This window comes from Danio rerio, chromosome 13 (assembly GCF_049306965.1).
Source record: "Danio rerio strain Tuebingen ecotype United States chromosome 13, GRCz12tu, whole genome shotgun sequence".
Taxonomy (NCBI): domain Eukaryota; kingdom Metazoa; phylum Chordata; class Actinopteri; order Cypriniformes; family Danionidae; genus Danio; species Danio rerio.
The window spans coordinates 1,335,920-1,347,500 of NC_133188.1; the positions used below are offsets into that span (position 1 = coordinate 1,335,920).

At 39.7% G+C, this 11,581-nt stretch overlaps 2 protein-coding genes across 35 annotated transcripts in view; both read left to right on the plus strand.

Annotated features, from left to right (window-relative positions):
• The window catches only part of nrxn1b (neurexin 1b), a 799,620-nt gene that overhangs the window by 709,797 nt on the left and 78,242 nt on the right, over positions 1 to 11,581 (plus strand). The gene's annotated exons all lie outside the window — the stretch shown is intronic.
• Positions 1,318 to 11,581, plus strand: part of dst (dystonin) — a 291,360-nt gene continuing 281,096 nt past the window's right edge. For 21 of the 34 annotated variants that reach the window (XM_073920444.1, XM_073920447.1, XM_073920445.1 and 18 more), the window contains exons 1-4: positions 1,318 to 1,698; positions 2,009 to 2,043; positions 3,970 to 4,146; positions 11,099 to 11,312. In XM_073920444.1, coding sequence (XP_073776545.1) covers positions 1,518 to 1,698; positions 2,009 to 2,043; positions 3,970 to 4,146; positions 11,099 to 11,312 — 607 coding nt within the window. In that variant the 5' untranslated portion in view covers positions 1,318 to 1,517. Of the gene's footprint in view, positions 1,699 to 2,008; positions 2,044 to 3,969; positions 4,147 to 10,755; positions 10,955 to 11,098; positions 11,313 to 11,581 lie in introns of those variants that run through there. The other 13 variants (XM_073920442.1, XM_073920471.1, XM_073920473.1 and 10 more) reach the window with 2 other exon arrangements.

The following is an 11,581-nucleotide window of genomic DNA, read 5'->3' on the forward strand; positions in this document are numbered from 1 at the left end:
AATCTCAGTTTTAATTTTTTGGAGAGCTTAATTTGCACACATATAAAGGTGATTTTCTCAATATTTAGATTTTTTTCTCATATATCTTATGAATCTCAATCTTCAAAAATTCACACTTGTGGCTGGTTTGAGGTCCAGGGTTTCTCAAATATGTAACTCTGGACCACAAAACCAGTGCTGAGTTGCACGGGAATATTTTTGGCAATGACCAAAGAAACATTGTGTGTCAAAATCATAGATTATTTAGTATTAAAATCATTACAATAATAAATAAAGATCATGTTCCATTATATTTTGTAAAAATAAATAAATAAATGAAATAATAATATTAATAATAATAATAAGATATTAATAAGATATTATAATAAGATACCATTAAGATATTTTGTAACAATTGTACATATTGTAAATAAATAAAACCTAATTATTATTTTGCACAAACTTAAAGGTGATTTTCTTAATATTTAGATGCTTTTGCACACTCAGATACCAGATTGGTATCTCAGCCAAATATTGTCCAAAAGTTGCATGGGGAAAACAGCATCGGTCAAAACTATAGCTTTAAACTTTTGTGCCAAAACTATATTAAATAAAGATCCTGTTTCATGCAGATATTTTGTAAAAAATAATAATAATAATAATAAATAAATAAATAAAATATAATAATAATAATAAAATATTTTATAGTAATAATAATGTATTTATTTTTTAAATAAATATTGACATTATTGTGTATTTTCTTTTATTTTATTGTACTGTTTTTTTGTATTTATTTCTATGTAAATAGACCAACCGAAGATTCAAAGTAAATTCATAAATTATTAGCACTTTATTTATGACGCATGTATTAAAAAAAGGCATAATATATTTACAGACATTTACCTGGGTTTCTCAAATATCTCATATATGTGTTGCACGGGTATATTTTTGGCAATTACCAACACAACATGGGTCCAAATTAGCCCATAGATTTGGACTTTTATGCCAAAATCCTATTAAATAAAGATCCTGTTTCATTAAGTTATTGTGTCAATTTTCTATTGTACAATTTAAATCCCAGTGTTGATTTTTGAGGAGTTTAATTTGCACATTTAATGAGGATTTTAGATTTGTGTTTTATTTTGCACCCTCATATTCCAGATTTTCAAACATCTCAGCCAAAGACTGTCCTATCAAACCATGCAACACTAATTTATTCAGCTTTCAGATGCATATTCACTAACTCATGACTGGTTTTGTGGGTTTGTCAAATCAAATGTGTGAGCATGGACACATGACGTGGACTCTCTCTCTCTCCCCCCGTGTGTGTGTGCCTACACTGAGATGCTGATGCTGCCCTGCTCGAGCTGTAAAACACGGGCTCCTGCTGAGTCATGGCTCCATTCCTGAAGCACCAGCAGATGAAAGATTACCCGCCGAAGACCTTCATCCTCATCATCATCACAGCATCAAACAGCCTCGTTTATAGACACGGGCGGAGAGAGAAGCGCGTGTAGGAGTGGCTGTCCTACATCGCAATGATCGCTGCGGCTTTCCTGGTCTTATTGAGACCCTTAAGTCTTCAGTGTGTGTTATTGCTGCTGCTGCTTTTAATAGGAACTATCGCCACCGTGCTCTTTCTGTGCTGTTGGCACCGCAAGCTCCGCAATGAGAAAATCCCTATAAAATCTGTGCTCTCCAGGCGCTCCAGGAGTCGCGGTGAGTAGGCATCACGCCTATACGACATATAGCCATGTAAATGCGTGTGTTTATAACGTGTCATTGCGTAAAACGTGCTTGAGGATGGTGTTTATTGGTGGTTTTCATTCATTTGTGTCTTCATGAGCTCATCAGAACAAGCGCATGCGAGGAATTGTCAACCTCATTTGTGCGTGTGTCCTTATTTTATGTATGTGTGTGTGTTTGTGCTAATGAAGTGTGTTTTATTTTAAGAGCAGATAAAGTCATGTGCTGAATACTCAGACTGAATGCATGTGGGGTTTGTTTCAATCATTCCCATTTGTTCTAGAAGCTGGTTTCCGGCCGCATCATTTTCGCTCTGAGGTAAATCTCTTTCTCTTGCTCCGTCTGTCAAGGTCATTAGCAGAAATGTAGAGCAGATAATGGATAAAGATGATGAGATTTGATCTAAATGTTGTGCTTTGCTTGTCAGTTATGCAGTGCGTTCATGCTGGATGAGAAATAGTAGCCTATAAGCAACTGCGTGAAATGCGCATTGCGCATGTGTGGCTGATTAATAATTCAGGAATTCAGTCTACTTTTAGGTTGTTTTTTTTGTGTAAATATTGCATGCTATACAATAAATAAACATTTGTCATCTAATATAAAGCACCAACAGATCGCAGTTAACATGCTAGGATAGGGAAAAACTGCAGTAGTTGCATCAGACAGTTTTGTAATAATAAATAAAAAATTCGTAGCAATTCGTTTTGTGGTGATGTTGTGCTCATTGTTTTTTATTATTATTAATTTTTAGAAATTTGAAATACACTCACCGGCCACTTTATTAGGTACACCTGTCCAACTGCTCGTTAACGCAAGATTCTAATCAGCCAATCGCATGGCAGCAACTCAATGCATTTAGGCATGTAGACATAATAAAGGCGATCTGCTGCAGTTCAAACTGAGCATCAGAATTGGGAAGAAAGGGGATTTTAACGTGGAATGATTGTTGGTTCCAGACGGGCTGGTCTGAGTATTTCAGAAACTGCTGATCTACTGGGAATTTCATGCACAACCATCTCTAGGTTTTACAGAGAATGGTCTGACAAAGAGGAAATATCCAGTGAGCGGCAGTTCTGTGGGCGCAAATGCCTTGTTGATGCTCAGAGGAGAATGGCCAGACTGGTTCCAGCTGATGGAAAGGCAACAGTAACTCAAATAAGCACTCGTTACAGCCGAGCTCTGCAGAAGAGCATCTCTGAACACACAACACGTCCAACCTTGAGGCGGATGGGCTACAGCAGCAGAAGAGCACACCGGGTGCCGCTCCTGTCAGCTAAGAACAGGAAACTGAGGCTACAATTCACACAGACTCACCAAAACTGGACAATAGAAGATTGGAGAAACGTTGCTGCTCTGATGAGTCTCCATTTCTGCTGACACATTCAGATGCTCGGCTCACAATTTGGTCTTAACAACATGAAAGCATGGATCATCCTGCCTTGTATCAGCGGTTCAGGCTGGTGCTGGTGGTGTAATGGTGTGGGGGAGATTTTCTTTGGGTCCATTAGTACCAATTGAGCATCAACGCCACAGCCTACCTGAGTATTGCTGCTGACCATGTCCATCCCTTTATGAGCACAGTGTCTCCATCTTCTGATGGCTACTTCCAGCAGGATAACGCAGCATGTCATAAAGCTCAATCATCTCAGACTGGTTTCTTGAACATGACGATGAGTTCACTGTACTCAAATGGCCTCCACAGTCACCAGAGCTCAATCCAATAGAGCAGCTTTGGGATGTGGTGGAACGGGAGATTGGATCCATGCACGTGCAGCCGACAAATCTGCAGCAACTGTGTGATGCTATCATGTCAATATGGAGCAAAATCTCTGAGGAACATTTCCAGTAGCTTGTTGAATCTACACCATGAAGGATTAAGGCAGTTCTGAAGGTAAAAGGGGGTCCAACCTGCTACTAGTAAGGTGTACCTAATAAAGTGGCCGCTGAGTGTACTTCAATTGTAGTAACAAAAAGAACAAAACAAAACAAAAAGTTAAAATGCCAGGGGTAATATAGGCTAAATTACAAAATAAAAGTTTAAATGTTCACAAGCAAAAGATCACTGCTATAACTGAATATTATAAAAAATATACTATATCTTAAGATGCAGATAGGCTAGTGTTTCAGAAATTGTGTCCAAGTAATATTTTAAATCTTTACAAAAAAAAAAAACAGGACTTCACAGAGAGATATTTGCATTTGTGTAAAAGGATTTTGCTAGATGTTGTGCTCGTTGTTTGACAGGTGTGTCGTCACAGTCCTCGTCATGTGAGGAGAAGCGCACGTGCGCGCGTGTCCGAAGAGAAGCCGCTGGTCGAGAGCGAGCCTGACTCGAGCGCATCCGTGAGGAAACGCAGAGTAAAGAAGAGAGTCCAGCCGGAGTTTTACCACACTGTGCAGCTCACACCAACACGAAAACCAGTAGGTATACACAGACTAACCACACACTGACTCCACACTGTACAGATATATCCGGAAATTAGCAGTTTTCCATATTTTGTGATTCATTTTTTTTCCCCCCTATTTATTTCCACTCTTGAATTGCAATATGGGAGCTTAATCGGTCTTCCAACAACTTTAAACCTTAAAATAGTGACTTTTATGAACATTTTTAATAGTGTGCAGTGTTATATTGTCTGGGTTGGTGTTGTATATTACACTAAAAACACCTCGAAATAAACTGCAGCACATTGTCTGCTATTTTGCAGACTTATTTCTCTAGATATTAGCTAATTTTTTTACATTGTTATTATTTTAATGATCTTAATTAATAGATTTATTCATATGCATTACTTAGTTTTATACTTTAAGCATATTGAATATGTTAGATCACTGGTTCTCAAACTGTGGTGCGTGTACCACTAGTAGTACGCAGGCTTTCTTCTAGTAGTACGCGGAGGAATCACTGAGTAATGAAAGAAAAAGTAATACAATTTTAATCATTTGATGCATATGATAACACCAATGTGGTCAGCATTGGCTGTTCTCTAAAGCCTACGATTAAAGCGATGTGCTTAGAATGTTTGCTTTAGTGCAATGCATCATCAACTGCTAAAAATCTGGCACAGAACTAGAGAGAGAGGTGCGTGGTGCTTGCAGAGCAGATACACGCTAGATCAGTGGTCCAAACCCTCGGGCCACAGAGCGACACCGATCTGTTGGTCAATTGGTACCGTTACCTGAACAATCATTTATTTTAATGATAACCCTTTATTTAAAAAAAATACATCTACACCTGAGTGCCCAAATTTAACCCACAGGCTAGAAAAATGAGTAAGACCTGCAGCACGAGGCGCTTGCATATTCCAGGCCTCCCCAGTTGAAAACATCTTAGCTTTTCAGAATGCTGCACCGCAAGTCACGAGACAAAAAAAACGACCGATCAGCTTCATATTTTGTATGGAATTTAATTTCGGTAGACTAATTATCACAGACAAACACAGAACACCCAAACACTGCAGTGCTTTTTACCTTTCTCCATGAATAAAACCTGTATCAGAGTGCAGCAATGTTTTGTCAGCTTGACATCCTCTGAGAAGGTTTCCTAGCAATCTACATACAAGTAAATGTTTAGATTTCAAAAGGTTTGACAAATATGTCATATGCACATGCAGCATATATTTCAAAATGTATCAAAAATTGTGTCAATATAAATATGACTCTGCCTCGTTTTTGTACTGTGCTGTGATGTGGATGCTTCTTTGGCCAACTACGCTACTGTATTTCAATACTGGTCATTATGGTGGCACAATTAGGGAGAGACAATTTTTTTCTTAGGTGGAACTTGGTGAAAAAAGTTCGAGAACCACTGTGTTAGATTATAAATATTGTGTGATTGTATTTATAATTCTCATTATAATTAATTATATTAGGCTATAATAATTATAATTATATTAAGAGTTGACATCATTTCTGATAAGTCTTTTGTTTCTTATACAGGATTTTGCACCACTGTATTTGCATATTATACAATAATTGAGTACACGTCATTTTGAAAATGATTTTTATCTTTATCTCAGTCAATAAAAGTGATATATTTTGCTGCATTTGAACAGAACAGATTTGTTAAACAGATATATTTATTACAATAATATTTTAGTCAACAAACATATTTAGAAATAGAAAGGGTCACAGTTTATTTTGATGGTCCGTTTGTTGAATTTAAGTTGCATTGCATCTACATGCCAACTAATTCTCATATTATTAGTAAACTGTTAGGTTGGGGTTAGTGTAAGTTGATATGTACTTGCAAAGTGTCTTACAGTCAGTTAGATGTCTGATGAAGGAGCAGCATCAGCAGATATAAGGCAGACAGTGTACTAATATTCAAATAGACCATCAAAATAAAGTGTTATCATAGAAACATAATACATTTAAAATAATTTGAAACATTGCAAAAAAAAAACATTTTTTCTCCAGATTTTTTTATGTTTAAGTAAATACTTTCCCTTAACTTTTGTTGGATGAGCTCCAAATTTGGCTTCAGAACTGACTAAGCTAATGCATTTGCACAAATGTAATATAGTAAAGCGTGCTATAGTAATCTAAATGAGAGATTTGTGAGGGTGAGGTGAACTCATTTATGCTGAACACTGAATATGTGGAAATTAAAAGAGCAGATTTTAAAAATATTCCTATTTGACTGAACAGTAGAAACGGTTCACTGTTCACTGTAATTCAGCAAGACTCTGGTGAATGGCAGGAAGTGTTCAAAGGACCTTTGTAGGGGATATTTATACTTATAAAAACAGGATGTAGATGAGAGCGATGTTGCATGTGTGGATTTTGGGCGCTCTGCTCCTTTCTTCTTCAGATTTGAGAGAGAACCTATCTCTCCTGAAGAGAACCTGAAAGCATCTCTTATTACGGTGAACATCACAGAAATAGTTGTACAGTAAAGCTGCTTCTGATCTGTATTTCCTTACAGATGAACTCGATCTTTGTTCACGGAGGAACAATCAATAATTGTACATCAGCATGCCTGATAATGCCAAGTACACTGCAGCACACTGTGTAGTACATTGTGCATAACATTTCTGCATACAGTTGAAGTCTGAATTATTCGCCCTCCTGTATGTTTTGTATATCCCAATACAAAATATACAATCCTGTTTATCCCCATTTCTGTTTAATGGAGAGCAGAGTTCCTCAACACATTTCTAATCATAATAGTTTTGATAACTCATCTCTAATAGCTGATTTCTTTTCTCTTTGTCATGATGACAGCACATAATATTAGACTAGATATTCTTCAAGACACTAGTGTTCAGCTTAAAGTCACATTTAAAGGCTTCACTAGGGTAATTAGGGTAAAGTTAGGGTAATTAGGCAAGTCATTGTATAACAGTGGTTTTGTCACACCCTGTCTGTGTGTTTGTTTTCAGTTTCCCTGCTGAAAAATCCAGCTTAAACCAGCCTAGGCTGGTTGGCTGGTTTTAGCTGGTCGACCAGGCTGGTTTTAGAGGGGTTTTGGCCATTTCCAGGCTGGTTTCCAGCCATTTCCAGCCTGGTCTTAGCTGGTCAGGCTGGGAGATGACCAGCTAAAACTAGCTTGACCAGCCTAGCCAAGCTGGGAGTCCAGCCAAAACCAGCTATATCCAGCTTAAACCAGGCTGGTCAAGCTGGTTTTAGCTGGATTTAGCTGGTCATTTTCCAGCCTGACCAGCTAAGACCAGGCTGGAAATGGCTGGAAACCAGCCTGGAAATGGCCAAAACCCCTCTAAAACCAGCCTGGTCAACCAGCTAAAACCAGCCAACCAGCCTAGGCTGGTTTAAGCTGGATTTTTCAGCAGGGGTGACCATCCCCATGTGCTCCTTTGTTCTAGTTCCCGCCATGTCGTTATGTTCATCACCTTCACCTGTGTTCATCCCCTGTAGGTAATCAGTCTCATCATCCCCTGCATATTTATAGTCCCTGTGTTTAGTCTTTAATTGTCCGGTATTCTCACTAAGTTGATGTCTGTCCTCACTCCATGTCCTTCCTTCCTTCCTTCCTTCCTTCCTTCCTTCCTTCCTTCCTTCCTTCCTTCCTTCCTTCCTTCCTTCGTCTGTCTGTCCGTCCCTCCGTCCATCCAAGTGTATTGACAATAAATATTCGTGTTTTGATAATCCTGAGATCCTGTACCTTCCTGTAGTGAACAGGCGTTACAGGTTTGTTCTGGAGACAGTCCAAAACAAATGATGCTTAAGAGGGCTAATAATATTGAGCTTAAAATGGCTTTAAAACAATTAAAAACTGCTTTTCTAGCCTAAATAAAACAAATAAGACTCTCTCCAGAATAAAAAATATAGGAAATACTGTGAGAAATTCCTGAATCTGTTCAACATCATTTGGGAAATATCTGAAGGAGAAACAGAAATTCAGAGGAGGGCGAGTCGTTCTGACTTCAACTGTATTGAAGCATTACTGCTGTCAAGTGAAAACACAGTAGTTTTAGTAACATGATGAGAACGATATTGCTGTTATTATTGCATGTGTGTGTTGTGTGTTTTCTGAACTGCACTGAAACACATGCTGTCTGACCCAGTGTCAGTGTGTGCTGCACCTGTTCGCTTTCATTCACTCTCACACATGGTTTGCATACTGAAAGCTGAAAGCAGTTGTCAGACTTTTACTCCAGTGCATGTTAGGGCTCTTGAACACTTTATATAACACACACACACACACACACACACACACACACACACACACTGTACATTTTGCACAGGGGTCGCCACAGTGGAATGAACTGCCAACTTATCCAGCATGTTTTACGCATGCCCTTCCAGCTGCAACCCATCACTGGGAAACATCTATACAGACTCATTCACACACACACAACGGATGGGTTTGGACTGTGGGGGAAACCGGAGCACCTGGAGGAAACCCATGCCAACACGGGGAGAACATGCAAACTCCACACAGAAACGCCAACTGACATAGCCGAGGCTCGAACCAGCGACCTTCTTGCTGTGAGGCGAATGTGCTCCCCACTGCGCCACCGTGCAGCCTATATCACTATTATTATTAATATAATTGCACTTCAGTTGCATGAAGATGGAACAGCCAACATGATGATTTCAGATTGTTTTCAGGACAGCAACACATTTATTTAGCAGCAGATGAAAACTTCAGAGAGATTTTACAATGTTTTTAATAATAATTTTTTCTAATGTTGAAATAATATGATCAGTAAGCCATGATGACAATGTTTTTTTCAGTCATAGCTTTCAGAATGCTAAATTAATCCTTTTATCAACCTATTTTATGCACTTATGTTTATACAAGCAGTTTTAACTCAATTTAATACGAGTTAGAGTTAAACAGATCATAAGATAATATATTTGATTCAACCTTAAATTGTATTTTTGCATTGCATTGGAGATAATAATATTCATACCATGCTTTTATTCATTCATTTATTCGTTTTCCTTCAGCTTAGGTGCTTTATTAATCAGAGGTTGCCACAGTGGAATGAACCGCCAACTATTCCAGTGTAATGAAAAAAGTTCAGCTAGTATAGGTGCTGCGCAGGTACACAAACTCCTCTGACCTCTAATGTTGCTCTAGCGGCAGATGCTGGAGGTCATGGTCTTTAGCCTCCATGTTAGAGCACCTGACTCCCATGTGGAAGGTCATTGGTTCGATCCCCGAGTGGTTGTAGGACCGGCATGGTTACATTGGTGCCTTGACCCGGATGGGAGTGTGGTTTAGGGCTGTGAGTGTAACGGAGGCCAGCTAGTAAGTGCTGTGCAGGTAAACCTCACTCCTCTGACCTCTAATGGTGCTCTGGCCTCACACACTAGAGGCCATGGTCTTAAGCTTTCTTGTTAGAGCAACTGACTCCCATGCGGAAGGTTGCCAGTTCGATCCCAGCTCGGAGCGGGTTGGGTGGTGTAGGACCGGCGGGGTTACACCAGCATATGTTTTACGCTGCAGATGCCCTTCCGGCTGCAACCCAGTGCTGGGAAACACCCACACACACTCATTCAAACACACACACTCACACACTATGGCCAATTTAGCCCCTTGTGTTTGTTTGGACTGTGAGGGAAACCGAAGCACCCGGAAGAAACACAGTCCAGGGAGAACATGCAAACTACACACAAAAACACCTTCTGAGCCAGCTGGGACTCAAACCAATGACCTTCTTGCTGAGTTGACAGTGCTAACCACTGAGCCACCGTGCCGCCCTATATATATATTCATTCATTTTCTTGTCGGCTTAATCCGGGGTCGCCACAGCGGAATGAACCACCAACTTATCCAGCAACTTAACCGACAACTTATCCAGCAAGTTTTTACGCAGAGGATGCCCTTCCAGCTGCAACCCATCTGTGGGAAACATCCACACACATACACTATACACTATGGACAATTTAGCCAATTTCACCTGTACCGCATGTCTTTGGACTGTGGGGGAAACCGGAGCACCCGAATGCAGGGAGAACATGCAAACTCCACACAGAAACGCCAACTGAGCCGAGGCTCGAACCAGCGACCTTCTTGCTTGAGGCGACAGCACTACCTACTGCGTCACTACTTGATGAATATCTATATATATTTATTTATATTAATTTATTACAATTGTATAAATAAATAATTAATAAACAGTTAATAACCTGAAATTATATATATCTAATATAAATGATATAATGTTATAACTATAAACATATAGATTAAATTTTTTCTTCACATTTGCTACAAAAAATATAATTTAATATTTATTATTGCAACATAATAGAATTTTGCTTTTCTTTTCTTCTGAGTAACAGCTTTATTTTCGATAATTAGAGCAGATTTACTGTAGAAAGGATGTGTAGTGAAAGTGAAAGAACCGCAGGTGTGTGTGTGTGTGTGTGTGTGTGTGTGCGTGCGTGTGTTTGTGTGTGTGTGTGTGTGTGTGTGTGTGTGTGTGTGTGTGTGTGTGTGTGTGTGTGTGTGTGTGTGTGTGTGTGTGTGTGGATGGAGACAGCAGCACTGAAGTCTGTCCCGGTGATGGCGCTGTAACACCGCGGCTGGTGGACGCGCATTACCGGAGATCTCCGTCCGCTCTGCGCGTGTCCGTGCACGGTGACGCCGCGGGTTTGCACTGCTCTCCCAACGCAATCTGCTTTCTCTCTCCGGGGGATTCACACTGTTTCATGCTCGGGATCAAACCGGGCGGAATACCGTCACAAGGGTGTGGTTCTGTCCGAAAATGACATAAACGGCATGTCGGAGCAGCCTTTAATAGAGATGTACACTGCGGTGAGTGTGGTGTCGTCCTGACGGGGGAGCCACGATGCATCAGTCATTGTTTTCGCTGAAAGGCTAATGTGATGGTGTGTTTTTGTGCATGTGTGTGTTTATGAATGGGCGATTTATTGCATGTCTATTGTGTGTGTTTGGCAGAGCTCCGGGTCCGGTAACGCGTCTCTGCGCTGCTCTATGTCTTCATCCGCGGATTTCTCAGATGATGAAGAGTATAGTGTGAAATCTGGGTCGGTGTCGCCGGCACCAGGGGACACTTTACCGTGGAATTTACCCAGACATGAGCGCTCGAAGCGGAAGATCCAGGGAGGATCCGTGCTGGATCCAGCCGAGAGAGCGGTGCTCAGGATCGCCGGTAGGAAAACACTGAATTCTGGCTCTCTGTTTGAATGCACACATAAACATCTGTTCAGTTTACAGTGTTTTTGAACTGTACTATTGTTTAAGTGTACTGTACTGTTAATTCAATTTTAGTGGCATTACTCAAGTATTGCCAAAGCATTGCACATTATTAAATAAACAATTAATTAAATCGTGATTATATTATACATATATATAAAAACAAGAAGAAAAACAACAACAAAACACACAATTATAATTTTAATAAATAAATACACAAATTAG